The 17,102-nt window shown below is 34.5% G+C and overlaps 1 protein-coding gene across 1 annotated transcript in view; it reads right to left on the reverse strand.

The window, feature by feature from the left end:
- The window catches only part of IL10RB (interleukin 10 receptor subunit beta), a 44,249-nt gene that overhangs the window by 17,422 nt on the left and 9,725 nt on the right, over nt 1-17,102 (reverse strand). Inside the window, exon 3 of the mRNA XM_072615047.1 lies at nt 10,931-11,088. Coding sequence (XP_072471148.1) covers nt 10,931-11,088 — 158 coding nt within the window. The remainder of the gene's footprint in view (nt 1-10,930; nt 11,089-17,102) is intronic.

Raw genomic sequence — 17,102 nt, forward strand, 5'->3', positions numbered from 1 at the left:
TTTAATACAATATGGGCAAATGAAGTGAAATTTGAGTTAGTATATGCTTAATTTGGTTTTGGCTAAATTTTACAATTATCTCTAATGTGACTACTGGCTATAGATTAACATTATAGATTTAGTGACATATTGGTCCAAATAGAGGCAGTACTTTCCCCTCCTCTCTCCCCCTGCTTCCTACCCCCAGGACATTTTAAAAAAAAAAAAAAAGACAAATATTGAAAAATAATGTCAATATCATGCATCATCATAACACCACTATCATGCCATTCTAGAACATGTACACTCAGGCTTTATATACATGATTTGAGAAAAATCTTGGACAGAATCTATGTTTAAATCATTATAGTATATGCTTTTTTGCCTTGCCTTAAATTCTAACCTACTTAAGACTTAGTGAAATGTTTAAACATACTATTCTTTACTGGTTTCCTTTTCAGTCTGTTTTACTTGTTCATCATCCATGGCCCACTCCCTCACCGTGGATACTCCAAGGCTCTGCTCTATGCTTTTCTCCCTGTCTCTGTGTGTGTCTCTGTCTGTTACTCTCTGTAAGTCTGTTTCTCATCACCCTGTCTTGCTGATTTATCAGATACCATGAATTCAAGGACTCCAAAATCCTAAAAATAACCTGCCTATTCTGAGAGTTTTCATTTCTTCTTCTCTCATTTCTTAGCCCTTTGCAATCTGGCTTCTAATCTCACCACTTAAGAGAATTTATTCTCTCCAAAGTTACCAGTAGTTTCTTTTGTTTTTATTAGTTAGATCTGTGATTTCATCAGCATATGGAGGTTCCTGTGAGGAACTTTATTAATGTTGGTCAACACCTTATCTGCAATTCATAGTCTAGACAAGGGGTTGACAAGCTACTTTTCTTGAGCCAAATCTGGGCTCTGCCTAAACTAAGAATGGTTCTAAAAAATTTTATTTACAACATAAAAACCATTCTGAGTAGGGCAAAAACAGGTGGAGGAAAAGAATTGGTCTGGGTTCAGCTGAAGCCACGGCCTCAGCTGTGGTCTCAACAGCTGCTTGTGGGCATGAGAGAGTAAATGATTTGTCTAGGGTCATGGAGCCAGTATGTGTCAGAGATGAGAGCTGAACCCAATTCTCTACGCACGGTGCCACTGTCTCTTACCAATGATCCCTTAATTGTCAAATCAGATATATTTCCTCAATCTGTATACTTCTTGGGTCTCCTCTCTTCTCTGGGTTTTTGCGACATCTCTCTTGGTTGTCCTTTTACTTGGCTGACCACTCCTTCTCAGTCTCCTTTGATTATTCGTCATAGATATGATGCTCCCTAACTGTTGGTAGTTCCAATCTAAGGTAAAACTTAGGTCCTCTTCTTTTTACATTCCATTTTATGGTGACCTCATCAGCTTCCATGACTTACATTTCCATATAGATGACTCTCAGATCTATATATCTAGCTCTAGGTGCAACCAATATCTAGTCCTATGTCACCAAATGTCTGTTGAACATTTCAAACTGGATGGTCCATCGATGATTCAAACTCAATAAATTCAAAATAGAACTTATTATTTCCCTCCCCAAACCTACTCCTTTGAACTTTTCTCCTTTCATTGAGGGTGTCACCATATTACTAGGCTCCCAGTTTGCATTACCCTTAACTCCTTATGCTCCCTTAGTCCACATGTCCATTATTCAGCAACCAAATTTTATCATTTCTATCTCCATATGATAATTTGCATTCAGTTCCTTCTCTCTACTCACACGATCATTACTTATGGCCTCTGATATTGCAAAAGCCTCCATATGTCCTCGCTGACTCTCTATTTTATCCTCCAAATAGCTGCCAAGACGATATTCCTTGTTTTCCAAAAAAAATATTTATTTATTAATTTCCTGAATATCCCCACTCCATGTGAGCTGTCTTTTAACAAAGTAAAACAGTGAGACAAAACTTACAACACAGTGAACTCATTAGAAAGTGAATGCAGCATTCAGGAGCATGCTAGTAAATTTAAACATTTACTGGCTCTCCAGAATAAGAAAATATACCCATGATACATTAAGTTTAATTTTCATCATTAATATTTTCTTCATCACTTTCTTAAGTCTAGACAATGAACAAAACAAAAAATTAAGTCCTGGTTTGTAGTATCTGCTAATTTCCACATATAAATGGTTCTTACTGAAAATTTAACAATAAGCTCTTGTGAGCCAATTCAAGCTGGCTCTAGCACTCCTGGCAATATTCCACATCTGTAACACTGCCCACTCCCCTAACATCACTATTTAAAAAAATTTTTTTTAATTAAGTAAAAGCCATTTAACTAAATATTTAAAACCTTTGCAGTTTCTAGCTTATTGCTATCATCCAAGATTCAGATATTCAATATGCCTATGAAATTATACTTAAATAAATGCAAAACTGAAATTAGAACTTGAAAGTCAAAATTGTCTAGCAAAACAGTACTCCATCACAAAAGTGTGTAAAATTATAAGAACATTATTTTAAAACACTGGCACTTAAGAGAGCTATAATTTGAAAGCCACAAAGCTGCCAAATTGTCCCCTCTCCCCCAAGCTGATAAGTAGATAAACATATAAATGGCCGGTTTTAATGAATACACTGTTAGCTTTTGTTATGGAAGAGAAAACAATTTGATCAAATTAGACATTTGGTCTACATTTTACCTTAATGCTAAATTTTAAGTGTCTATTTTATTTATTTAGAATCAAATATTACAATTTTAATATAAAACCTAATGGGAAGAACATGCCTCACTTTATAAATGAGACTAAAATATAAATTTGTTTTGGATTGACTTAAAATCAAATATAGATTTACATAGTTATAAATGGTATCATTTAGAATCTTGAGTTTCTCAAGGAGCCATTCATTGTTACCTCTTCATACTACAATATAAATCTACTTAGCCTTCAGTAAGTCTACTGCCAAAGGTTAATGTGGCAGTCTTGTATTTTCAGCCCACACTTTTGGGGTACATTCCCAACTCTTTGGAAGCATGGGAATTATAAACATAATTTCAGTTACATAGTAACGAAGTTATGAATGTATATTCCTTGCACAAAAACTAGAATATGCCATTCTATTAGTCCTTCAAGGTCTGACTTTTATTTTCAAATAATTCCATGCTGCAAATTTATTTCTATATTCTCCACCTGGCAAATGTTGTAATTAGGTAGAATACTGTACTATGAGAAATTTGAGTTTATTAACGGATAACTTTTGATTTCCAGTTATGGAAGAAAATTATTTCTATACAACTTTTATTACCCCTTACAATTATGCAGGGCCTATACATTAAAGTTTTTTTTTTTAATCTACTAACTATATGAAAAGAGGAAAACTATAATAATTCATGCAATCCCAAATAGTCACACAAAAGCAAAGATGAGCTTCCCCTCAAAAAGAAAAGTTATGATTTAAGGGCACCTATGAAAAGAACAACAATATTAATTAAAAAATTGTACTGTGAAGCATTCTGAATGTCAACAAAACAGCTACAATTTTTGTTTTTGCATTGGTATTCCATTTTGAATTAGTTACAATTATTTCACATGCTTCATCAAAGGCAACTGAAGATGAAAATGAACTGCATCCCTACATATAACTAATTTGTGCTGGACATCAAAAAGGATGTGCTTTAAATTGTCATGCCAATTTACAACTCCCATACTGTGCCAAGTAACGTTAGTGGCTGTTGAAAATATCACTAAAGGACTGGGCTATCCAAAGATACTTGTAGTGTGTTGATGATACAAAAAAAGACACTGCACAGTTTAAAAACAAATCTTACTGAGCCTTACATTTCATTTTTTTCTTTGTCACTACTGTGCTGTTATTGTAAAAATTGTTCTGATTCTGCTCACTTGACTTTTCAATTTTTCAATTCAAATGCGCTCTCTAGGGTGGAGCCAAGTTGGCGGAGTAGGAAGATACACATACACTAACTCTTACCCCACAGCCCATAAAATATCAAGAAATTCTAGAGCAGGAGAAGCCACAGAACAATGGAGTGGAGGAGCTTTCTAGAGCAGAGTGACTTGAAAGACCGATGGGAAAGATCTGTCGCACGAGACATGGAACAGAGCCCACCCCAGCCTTGGCCATGCAGCGCCGAGAGGAGCAGAACTGAGCAGGCTTCAGGGAGAGAATCTCCAGTGGCAGCCCAGATCCCTCAACCCACAGGTGCTAAAGGTCAGCGAGAGGGTCTTTCTGGCTGGCCGAGAAGGGAGCAGGGTGTCCCCATAACTCAGGCCTCCTCAGGTGGCAGCAGTGGACATAGCCGCAGATGGGGACTCCCAAGGCAGGCAGCACCCCGCATCCATTGTTGAAGGTCTCATCATAAAGCCCCTGAGGGAACTGAACCCTGTGTGGTGGCCCTGCCCTCATCTGAGCAGTTGATCTTAATCTCACACTGAATATCAGCCCTGCCCCTGCCTAAAGCCCCTGAGGGATTGGAGCAGGTCATCTGAGTCTCAGCCCCCAGTGCTGGCTTGGTGGAACTGGAGGAGAGGTGGTTGTGCAGAGGAAACTCAGAAGTCAAGTAACTGGCTGGGAAAATGCCCAAAAAAGGGAAAAAAAAATAAGACCATAGAAGATTACTTTCTTGGTGAACAGGTGTCTTACCCCATCCTTTCAGATGAGGAAGAACAAGGCATACTGTCACAGGAAGTCAAGGACCCTGCCTCCAGGACCTCCAAAGGGAACTTAAATTGGGCTCAGGCAATAGAAGACCTTAAAAAACAAGTTAGCAGCTTACCAAAGGAGAACTAAAAAAATGCTGAGGAAAATAACAGCTTTAAAAAGAGGCTAACTCAATTGGAAAAAGAGGTCCAAAAAGCCAATGAGGAGAAGGAGGCTTTAAAAAGCAGAATCAGCCAAATAGAGGAGAAGTTTCAAAAGCTCACTGAAAAAAATAATTCATTGAAAGAGAGAACTGAATTTAGGGAAATGAATATGAGATAAACCAAGCAGTTAAAAAACAAAACCAAAATTTTGAAAAAAATAGAAGATAATGTGAAACATCTCATTGAAAAAACAACTGACCTAGAAAATAGATCCAGGAGAAACAATTTAAAAATTATGGGACTACCTGAAAGCTATGATCAAAAAAAGAGCCTAGACATTATCTTCCATGAAATTGTCAAGAAAAACTGCCCTGATATTCTAGAACCAGAGGGCAAAATAAATATTGAAGGAATCCATTGATCACCTCCTGAAATAGACCTGAAAAGAGAAATTCCTAGGAATACTGTGGCCAAATTTCAGAGTTCCCAGATCTAGGAGAAAGTACTGCAAGCAGCTAGAAAGAAACAATTTGAGTTTTGTGGAAATACAATCAGGATAACACAGGATCTGGCAGCTTCAACATTAAGGGATCAAAGGGCTTGGAATGGAATAGTCCAGAGGTTAAAGGAACTGAGATTGAAACCAAGAATCACCTACCCAGCAAATCTGAGTATAATACTTTAAGGGAATAAATGGTCATTCAGTGATAAAGAGGACTTTGAATCATTCATATTGAGGAAAAGACCAGATCTGTATAGAAAATTTGACTTTCCAATACAAGAATCAAGAGAAGCATGAAAAGGACTAAGGATACATATCATAAAAGAATTCATTTGGGACATTTCTCAGTTTTTGAAAATAATTTGTGAGTATAGATACTGTTTTGTGTTTTTTTTTAAGTTTGATAGAATTGTCCTGTGAATCCATCAGGACCAGTGATTCTTTTCTCTTTGGTAGTTCCTTTACAACTAAATTTATTTCCTAGTTTGATATTGGGTCATTTAAGATCTTTAATTGGTCTTCTGATAGGATGGGTATTATGTATTTTTGAAGGTATTCCTCTATCTTTTTTTGGTGGTTTTAGTTGTGTCAGCACATAACTGTATATAATGTCCTGATAATTATTCTTTATTTCTTCTGGTGTTGCTGTGGTTTTTCCTTGTTCATTTTCTATTTCATTGATTCGCTTTTCTGATCTCTTTTAAAAAAAATTTAGATTAGGTAAAGGTTTACTATTACTTTCATTAGTATTTTCAAAAAACTAGCTTTTAGTTTTACTTATCATTTCTATGGAATCTTTATTTCTAATATGTCTATTTTACCTCTAAATTTTAATATCTCTTCTTTTGTGATTATTTATATTTGTTTACTTGTTGGGTTACTATTTTTTTTTTGAACATACATATGCAGTTAGTTTATTTTGTATTTTTCTATTTTGTTTAACGTTCATTTATAAAGATATTTTCCTGCCAAGGACCATTTCAGCTTCATCTCAGAAATTTTGGCATGTTTTTTCATCATGATCATTTTATTTACATTGCTATTGATTGTTTTTAGGATTTGTTCTTTCATTCACTAATTATTTAGGATTTCATTTTCAAGCCTTCATTTTGGTTTGCATTTTTTGTTTGTGGTTCCTGAACCAATGACTATTTTTATTGTGTTATAGTCTATAAAGGAAAGATTAGCTATTTCTGCCTTTTTGTATTTCTTTTTAATACCTCTATGTCCTTGTACATGATCAATTTTTGTAAAAGCTTTTTGTGATACTAGGAAGTATGTATATTCTTTTACATTACCATTTAGAAGATACCAAAACTCTTTAACCTCTGAATTTCTCTAGCAATTTTTTCAATTCCATATTTTTCCTTATGATCATCTTTCTCTTAGACATCTAAAACTGATAGAGGGCTCTCATCACTATTGTGTTACTATTTATGTTTTCTTGTAGCTTGGATTTCCTTTACAAATGATGCTAAGTCATTTGGAGTGAATAAATGTATTATTGAGAGTGAAAAAAAAAGAAATGATGAAAGGAAGACTTCAGAGAGGCCTGGAAGGACTTATCTGAACTGATGCTGAGTGAAGTGAGCAAAATCAGGAGAATATTATACACATTAACAGCCACAGTGTATGAGGACTGTTTCTGATAAACTTAGCCCTTCACAGCAATGCAAGGACCTAAAACATTTCCAAAGGACTCATGATACAAAATGCCATCCACAACCAGAGACAGAACTAAGGAATCAGAAGAGGACAATTTTCTCTTGTGTTATGGTTTGGTTTGGTTTTTCTCATGGTTTCTCCCATTCATTTTAATTCTTCTATGCAACATGACTAATATGAAAATGTGTTTAATAGGAATGTATATGTAGACCCCATGTAAGATTACATGCCATCTAGAGGAGGGAGGGGAGGGAGTGGGGGAAAAATTTAAGACTTATGGGAGTGATTGTTGAAAACTGACAACAAATAAATTAATTAAATTAAAAAATTCTCTAAAATTATTTGTTTATAAAATTGATGTTATACTATAAATTGTTCTTCCGGTTCTGCTCACTTCACTCTGCATAAGTTCATATAGGTCTTGCCATATTTCCTTGAAATCATCTTTATTTCTTATGGCACAGTAGTACTCCAAAACAACTAAACAATAACAAACATACTTTTGTACATATAGGACCTTTTCCTATTTCTTTCCTCTCTTTCGGGTACAGGACTGGCAGTGGTATAGATGAATCAAATGAACTATTTCTTAACTTTTTATGTATAAATCCTAATTGCTGTCCAGAATAGTTGTCCTTATTCATAGATACACCAAGAGTGCATTAATATGCTTGTTTTCAAACATCACTTTCAACATTCAGCATTTTCCTTTTTTGTCATCTTTGCCACTTTCATGGGTATGAGGTAGAAGCTCAGAATTGTTTTAATTTGCATTTCTCAAATTAGTGATTTGTAGTCGTGGGGATTTTTTTCCTTACGGTTCCATTTTCAAATAATCAGTGGGAAGAAGAATCATGAGTACATGTCTGAAGACCTTTGTGATTACATGAAAAACTAAAATCTTCCTATTGCATTGCCAGTGGTTAAAGCAAAAGACATAGTTAAAGGTGCTCATTTGACCACCTATGTATACTATTCTACGGAAATTGATATTATGGAAGATTTACATTTTACAAGTGTACTGCTAACAATGCCCTATCAAGAGAAATTTGGAATATAATTGATATGTTTTTAAAATGAAAATTTTATAGTGTGGGGAAAATGTATTGTACTTTGCACTGAATGAGTTCAGTTGGTGTCAGGATGAAACTTAGATGTACAAGTATTAGGTAAGAATGTGGCCCTTTATGTACTATAGATACACTGCACCCTTCACAGATAATCAGGTACTTGTGTTGAGAAATATGAGTGAGGTGCTATATAGACTTTTAAGTTGTCTTAAGAGAAATCAACTTTATAAAAACAGTCCATTGAAAGGAATACTCTGCAAAATTGTAAGATAATTGAGGGTAAAACACAGGACGCTTCCATATGACTAAAAAACAGTTCACTGTCACATGCCAAAGTACTTAGAAGAATATTTGAGCTAAATGAAGAAATACTTTTCTTAGTGGTAATAATTAAGATGAAGTAAATTCATTTTATAACAAAATTTCCTCTTCAAACTTGTTTATTAGTGGATATTTTTGAAAATCTGACTATCCTAAATAAATCATTGTGAGGTCTCCAAGTTCATATCTATTATATAAAGTAAAAGTCTGCTCCTTAATCAGTTGAGTGGTGTATAGAAGTAATTCTCACTTACTCTAGACAAATAAGATACATTGGGTTTATTCCATCTGAACAAAAGCAACTGATAGACATTGCTTATGATAGCATATTTAAAAATATTTGAAATGGAAAAATCTTACGTTTGTGCTATGGGTAAATAGAGAGCTTTTTGGTTTATCAAAGAAAATGATACACAAGGTATTATAAACATATTTGGTAACATCTTATTTGCAGAAACAGATTTTTTTGCTGCTAAATTGTTGTAAAGATAAATATCAGTCTCCATTAATAATTATTTTATAAATTACTAGTATAAAAATTGTAAAGGATATAGCAATAAATGTTATTTTTTGATGTTCAAGATTTGCTTATGTATTATAAAAGTTTAATAAATTTGTAATTTTATCTGAGTAAGACGCAAGCTAAGAACAGTATTTACATAGATTATTTTGTGAAAAATGTGTGTAAATTATAGGGGTAGGTACTACAATTTTTTTAAATAGGAATTTTTAGGCCAGAAAGCTTGGAAACCTTGAGCTTGGATTACATGAGCTTGCTACTTCAAGCTCAATACATTTTCTGCTCCAATATTTTATTTCTCCCTACTTTCCAATCACAGAGAGTAACACTATCCTGTTTCCTATTTCCAAAGCTAAAGAGCAATGTTTATATTTCAGATTTTTACTTCTCCACTTTATTAAAAAATTTACCAGTGGCAACCATTTCTTTCTCTGCAATACTACTTGAATCTCTCCGTTCCTCTCAGTTTCAGCTATCCAACTGTTAGTACATATCCCAATTAATTAGAGCCTATGACTTCTTTTTTCCAGGCTTTCTGTCCTCTTTATACTTTCAAATATTTCTGACATTGGCGTTAAAATCATTTTTCAGTGCCTAATTTAACTTCACATTCTCATAGCCCTTTAGGGACTCTTTATTTTTCTTTAGATTAAACCTCTAACTATTATTTTCAAAATTATTTATTAGCTAGTTCGACTCTGCCAATTTGCTGCCATCTCATGCTGTACATCTACTTGCATTCTTAGTACTGGATAAGATGACCTTTTTTGGGAACTATCCATCTGGTCTTCCATCTACTACTACCAAACCATTGCTTGTGGTATCTACAAGTCTTAATTAGATTAACTCTACCTATTCTCCAACTTGTTAGACCAATGTGTGACTTTCTTTGATCATAATTATTATGTAATTATCATGAGTACACCTTGTAGGTTACTCTCCAATATCCACTTGCAGACTTGGTTTCCAGAGTAATGATGACTTGAGTTCTAAGGATAATCACACTCCATTTTTAATATTATAATTTTTCAAACCCCATTTGTATGATTAATAGTAAGAATCATCTAATAGGCTTACTTACCTTTTTAGCAGAGGTATTTATTAAGACAGTATGGTAAGAACAGTTGGTACAAAAATTTTTCCCCAAAGCCTCCCACTCTCACAAAAACACATAGGTCCATGGGAAGAACTTAGAATAGAATGGTAGTGAGACACACATATGGGGAAAATGGGTGCAAAGGGTCACTGGTACTGGAAAGTCTTACTTCCTTTGTAGAGTTCTTTCACAGCAACCTTTGAAAACAACTCTCTGGTGGGGAGGCTGCACAGCTGGGCTCCCAAGTTCTGCTACTTTCTTGAGTTCATAGTGATCATTTTTATCCATCGTGAGGGATAAAGCTTTCTAAAAACCTCCTTCCTTTCCACATTCATGTATGTCCTCAGTTTTTTCTCTATGCTTAGTTGAATTTCTGGATTTCTACTAGTCATGTCTCATTGATTAACATGGTGGGTGACAGGGGCAGGAGTAACTCCTACCAAGAGCAGTTACCTTCCTTTACTTCTAACTCCAACTCTAGAACTGGTAAAGTGGAAACCTACTGAGAATTAAGGTCCAAAGAAGCATATAACTAGACCTTCTATATAGCCAATAACAAATATTATTCCTTTTTTACCCAAAGAAGTTAAAACTCTTAAAATAGTCAGAGTGGAACTTTTATTTTTTTGTAGATAAAAACCTTATCACATGTGATCACTTAATACCTTGTGATTTTATTCTAGGTTTTCAACAATTACATTAATTGAAGTGGGAGGGAACCCAATCTCTTACATTATCACTTTTCCTCTGATTATATGTTTGTCTTTCTTGTGAAAGAGGAAATTCATGTGAAAGAGGAAATGTTCAAGAATATTTCAAATATGTAGTATCACGGTGAGTGCTTTTTACCAAGGGGAATGGATGTTTGGGAAGTTATTTCTGATGATTAACGTATAAAGTAAAATGATAGTGAGACAGTTTTAACACACTAACTTATTTTCAATAGGAAAAAAACAAAAAAAATCACTTACTGTCTTCCAAAGGACAAAAGGTGATGTTTACCCAATCTGACTTGTCATTTTCAGATTCAGCCCTGACACGCAAGAAGTGGTTACCATACTTGGAAATATTTGAGAAATCACAGCTGGTGAGGATAATATTCTTGCACTTATCCTCAAATGACCTGTAACTATAAAACCCAAAAAAAAGGTTAGAGTTCTAATTCTCATTTACCTAGAAAATGATGTACTAGTTCCTAGAATATCCATCTGATTAAGAGAGGGGGAAATCGAGAAAATGGTACTTAACTGGCCAACTCTGATTTTCAGTATTGGTTTTTGTTTGTTTTTGAAGACTAGGTCAGTGACATAATTTTTAAAAAATAAGTTTTTATCGTTCTTCTGTTTCTTGCATCACTATGGTATTCACATAATTGCCATCCCTTCCTGTCTCAGAGAGCCATCTCATATAACAAATGGTATTTTTTTAGGGAGAAAAGTCAACACAATTGGGTGACGCATTGAAAAAGTCCCCAAACATATATAACACCTGTGTACTTCCTACCCCTACAAAGGGGTAGGCTGTCTTCTCATTTATCTTCATTGGAATACTGCTTGATCTTCATAGCTTTGCTACATTTACTTTTGATTTTTTTGGTGTATCATTGTTCTTTCCATTTACATGGTTGTAGTTACTGTGTATAATGTTTTCTTGGTTTTGCTTACTTCATTCTTCATCAGTTCATATATATCTTTCTATACTTCTCTGTGTATATCACACACATCTTTCTTACAACATTTACTTCTTACAATACTTACATACAATAATTACTTTCATGTAGCACAATTTGCTTAGCTATTCCCCAACTGATGGGCACCTACTTTATTTCTAATTCTTAGTTATCACCTAAAGTGCTGATACATATTTTGTAACATATGGGGACATTTTTTTCTTATTGATTGCTTCTTTGAGGTATAAGTTCAGTAATGGAGTCTCTGGTTCAGAAGTTGCAAACATTTTCATTACTTTATTTATGTAATTCCAAATTGCTTTCCAAAATGGTTCTGCATTTCACAGCTCTACCAACAATATATTAAAGTGCCTATCTTTTCACTTTCCAATATTAACTGTTGCCATTTTTTGGTCACTTTTGACAAACTGCAGGGTATGAGGTGAAACCTTAGGATTGTTTTGATTTGTATTTCTCTTATTATCAGTTATTTGGAGCAATTTTTCACATGGTTGTGAATACTTTGCAGTTCTTCTTTTGAGAACTCTTTGTTCATATCCTTTGATCCTTTATCTATTGAGAATAACTAATAGTCTTATTCATGTTTATTAATTGTTTATATATTTTTGATACCAAACCATTCTTAGAGAAATTTTCCCATTTGACTTCTTTTCTTCTTAGCTTAGTTGCATTTATGTTGCCAAGCAAAAGCTTTTCAGTTTCAAGTAGTAAAAATTATCCATTTTATCTTTGGTAATTGCTTCTGCCTCTTGTTTGGTTAGGAATACATATTCTACCCATAGCTATTAAAAGGTATATGACCTATTTTTCTTCTATTTTTAAAAATAGGATTATCTTTAATATTAAAGTCACATATTGGTTTAGAATGTATTGCAGAGAGGGTCTAAGATGTTGGTCTAAGCATAATTTCTGCCAGACTACTTTTCAATTTCCTAGCAGTTTTTATCAGATAGGGAGTTTTCCCTAGGCAATTTGTATTTTCTGTTTTTTCAAACTCTGGGTTGTTGAGTTCGATTGTTTCTGGACTTTCTCTTTCTACTTTGTGCCACTGATCTATCTCTCTACTCTTTAAACAATATCAAATGGTTTTGAAGATTACTGCTTTATAACAGTTTGAAGTCTAGCAGTGCTAGTCCTCTTTCATATCTACTGATTTTATTTCCCTTGTTATTCTAGATCAAAATATTCTGTTTTGTTTTTTCAAATTAATTTTGTTATTATTTTAGCAAGTTCTATAAAGTACCTTCTAGGTAACTGCATTAATACAGCATTAAAAGTAGACATTAATTTTGGTAGCATTATCATTTTTATCATCATGACCAAGCCATGAGCACTAAATATTCCTCCAGCTATTAAAGTTATTCATTTCTCCCTTATTTTTTTTAACCCTCTTTTTATTTTTAATTCTATATTCTATTTTTCCTCCACCTCTACCCCATTCACTGAAAAGACAAATGATATGATATCAATTATGTATGTGAAATCATGCAAAATATATATTTCCATATTAACTGTATCACAAAAAAGCAAAAAAAAGTGAGAATATTATACTTCCATTTGCCCTTAGAGTTCATCAGTTCTGTCTCTATCATTTTCATTGTGAGTCCTTCTGGAATTGGATCATGTTATTGATCAGAGAAGCCAAGTCTTTCTCAGCTGATGATTACAGCATCACTGTTGCTGTGCACAATGTTCTCTCAGTTCTTTTCACTTCATTTTGCACGAGTTCACATAAATCTTGCCATGTTTTTTCTGAAACCACCCTCCTCATTATTTCTTATAGCACCATACTACGTATCATCACAATCATGTGCCTCAATTTGGTCAACCATTCTCCAACTGATGAGCATTTCCTTGCCACCACAGCAAGATCGGCTAAAAAGATTTTTGTACATATAAATTCTTTTCCTTTTACTATGATCTCCTTGGGGTACAGACCTAATAGTGATATTTTTGGGTAAAAGGGTATGCATACATTTATAGCCCTTAATTCCAGACTGTTCTCCAGAATGGTTGGACAAGTTCACTACTCCACCAACAATTTATCAGTGTTCCTATTTTTCCTCATCTCCTCCAGCATTTGTCATTTCTGATAGGTATGTCTCAGAGTTGTTTTAATTTGACTTTCTCTAATCAACAGTCATTTAAAGCATCTTTTCAAACTACAGGTAGTTTTAATTTCTTCTCCTGAAAATTGCTTTTCATATCCTTTGACCATTTATCAATTGGGAGATTTTTTTTTTTTTATAAATTTGACAGTTCCCCAAATATTCGAGAAATGAGGCCTTTATCAGAGAAACTTGCTATAAATATTTTTCGTATTACTTTACTGCCTATGGTACCTTTTAACAAAATGTCATTTTCCTGATTATCTCTTTCAATTTTACTTTTTTACCAATTTTACTAATTTTACTTTTGCTTTATTTGAGATCATGATTGCCATCCCTGCTGTCTTTATTTCAGTTGAAGTCTGTTATAGCTCTAGCCTTTCATTTCAAATCTGTGTCTGTATCCCAAATGTGTCTCTTGTACACAGCATATCATTGGATTCTCTTTTACAAACCATTCAGTTATCCACTTCTGTTCTATGGGTTAGCTTAATCCCATTCATGTTCACATTTATGATCGCTAACTGCATTTTCCTCCATCCTTTTTTCTCTGTTTCTCTCTCTCTTTCTCTCTTTTTATCCTGCCTCTCCTCAAAAGTCTATCTTATGTCTGACCACTGCCTCCCTTAATCCACCCTTCCCCTTGTCACCTGCCTCCCCCATATCTCTTGTCCCCTTTCCCTCTTGTATCTGTATTGAGTAAAAGATTTCTGCACATAACAGTGTGTAGATATATTCTTCCTGCCTTGAACCAATTCTGATGAGAGTAAAGTTCAAGCATTTTCTGTACCCTCCTGCCCCCATTTTCCTCTCCATTATAGAAGCTTTTCCTTGTGTGACTCCTTTATGTGAGAAAATTTGTCTCATTCTGCCTCTCTCTTTCCCTACTCCCAGTGCATCCCTCTGTTTCATCCTTGCATTCTATTTTTGGAGATCATCCCAACATAATTGACTCATACCCATGCCCTCTGTCTAGGCAGACTCCTCCTAACTAACCTAATAATGACAAAACTCTTAGGAGTTACATGTTTCCTCTTCCCATATAGGAATATAAATAGTTTAACTCCATTGAGTCTCTTATGATGACTCTTTCATATTTACCTTTATATCCTTCTCTTGAGACTCATGTTTGAATGTCATATTTTTTATTCAGCTGTGGTCTTGTCATCAGGAATGCTTGGAAGTCCTCTGTTTCATTAAGTATCCATTTTTTTTTCTCCTGAAGGATAATACTCAGTTTTGCTGGGTAGATGCTTCTTGGTTACAATCTTAGGTCCTCTGCCCTCCAGAATAGTAATTACAAGCCCTCAACTTCTTTAACATAAAAGGTGCTAAATTTTATGTGATAGTGAATGTGGCTCCATGATATTTGAATTATTTATTTCTGGCTGCTTGGAATATTTTCTCCTTGACTTGGGAACTCTGGAATTTAGCTGTGATATTCTGAAGAGTTTTCATTTTGGGATATCTTTCAGGAGATTCTCTAGATCTAAGATTCTTTCAATTTCTGTTTTATCTTCTAGATCTATGATAGTGGGACATTTTTCTTTGATGATTTCTTGAAATATGATATCTAGACTCTTTGTTTGGATCATGGCTTTCAGGTAGTCCAAAATTTCTTAAATTCTCTCTTCTCAATCTATTTTCTAGTTTAATTGTTTTACCAATGAGATATTTCACTTTTTCTTCTCTTTTTCATCCTTTTGATTTTTTAAATTGTTTCTCAAAGTCTCATGGAATCACTAGTACACATTTGCCCAATTCTTATTTTTAAGGATTTAAATTTAAATAATTGAGAATTATTTTTGCAGGAATAATCTCCTTTTTAAAATTTTTGTCGATTTTTCCTTTTAAGACTTTCTTTTCTTCACTGAATTTTTGTCTCTCTTTTACCATTAGGCCAGTTCTGTTTTGCAAGGTGATACTTTCTTCAGTATTTTTTATGCCACTTTTACCAACTTATTAATTTTCTTTTTATAATTTTCTTGGATCAGTCTCATTTCTTTCCCCAACTTTTCCACTATCATTCTTATCTCTTTCTTTAATTCTTCCAGGAATTCTTCTTGGGTTTTAGTCCAATTAGTAATTTTTCTGTGAGGCTTTGGTTATAGCTGTTTTCACATTGTTGTATTCTGAGTTTATATCTTGGTCTTTCCTGTCATTGTATTACATTTTTATGATCAAGTTCCTTTCTTGTTGTTTGCTCATTTTTCTAGTCCATTTTTATTATTATGTTAAAGTTGTGTTCTTCTTACCTGGGGGTGGGGAGGCATTATCCCAAGATTTAGTCTTTTTCATGCTGTTGTTTTCAAAGCTAGTTTGGAGGGGAAGGGTCTTCATACTTTCAGTGGTTCCAAAATGGTGTAATCCAGAGAGAGGTGTGGTCATTGCCTTCCTAGTCTGTTCTCTGATCTTTACCCAGGAATGGCCTCTTCTCTCCCGCAGCTACAAGTACTAGTTCTCCTCTTGGTCCCAGAACTGTGACCAAGTCTCCTATTCCTTGTGATTGATCACAAGCACTCCTCCCCACCCTGGAACTGTGACCCAGAACTGATTGTGGGTAATAGAGTTGCCAATCAATGCCAACTGTACCCAGGTCCAGCAAAGAGTCTCCTGTAGTATCTCATTAACCAGTTGTCCAACTCCTTTACCATCTCTGAGATAAAGACTCCTGAAGCTGTTAATGCTGATGTGCCAGCCATCTTTAAGACCCACACTTATACTTCTGCCAAGTTCTGGGCCTGCACCCATCTTGGTATTACAGCCCTCTCTTGCTTACCTCCTAAGCTGTCTTAGGTTGAAAAAATGTGTCCCTCTAATCTTTTGTTGACTCTGCTGCCCCAAAATTTGATTGGAGGTATTATTTTAAAAATGTTTAGAGGGGAATATTTTGGAGAGTTCAATTGGGTCCCAGCCTGTATGCCACGATCTTGACTCTGACTCTTAAGTTATTCTTTATTTTTTTAAAGAACACTTGATAATTGAATCTATCCAAGTCTCTTGTGTAATTTCTGAGGTTAATTGCCAGATACTTTATGCATTTTTACTTATTGGAAATAGAATTTCTCTTTCTATTACTATCGCTTGTGTTTTATTGTTATTATAGAGAAATGCTTCTGATTTTTGAGGATTTATTTTGTAGCTTGCAACTTTGTTAAAGCTCTTAATTATCACAATGATATTTTTGCTGAATCCCTGGGGTCTTCCAAGTAAACCATCATATCATCCACAAATAGGGATACTGTTACCACCTCTTTGCCTATCTTTACTCCTTTAATTCCTTTCTAGGGGGCAGCTAGGTGGTGCAGTGGATAGAGCACCAGTGCAGGAGTCAGGAGGACCTGA

The sequence above is a fragment of the Notamacropus eugenii genome, chromosome 5, assembly GCF_028372415.1.
Source record: "Notamacropus eugenii isolate mMacEug1 chromosome 5, mMacEug1.pri_v2, whole genome shotgun sequence".
Taxonomy (NCBI): Eukaryota; Metazoa; Chordata; class Mammalia; order Diprotodontia; family Macropodidae; genus Notamacropus; species Notamacropus eugenii.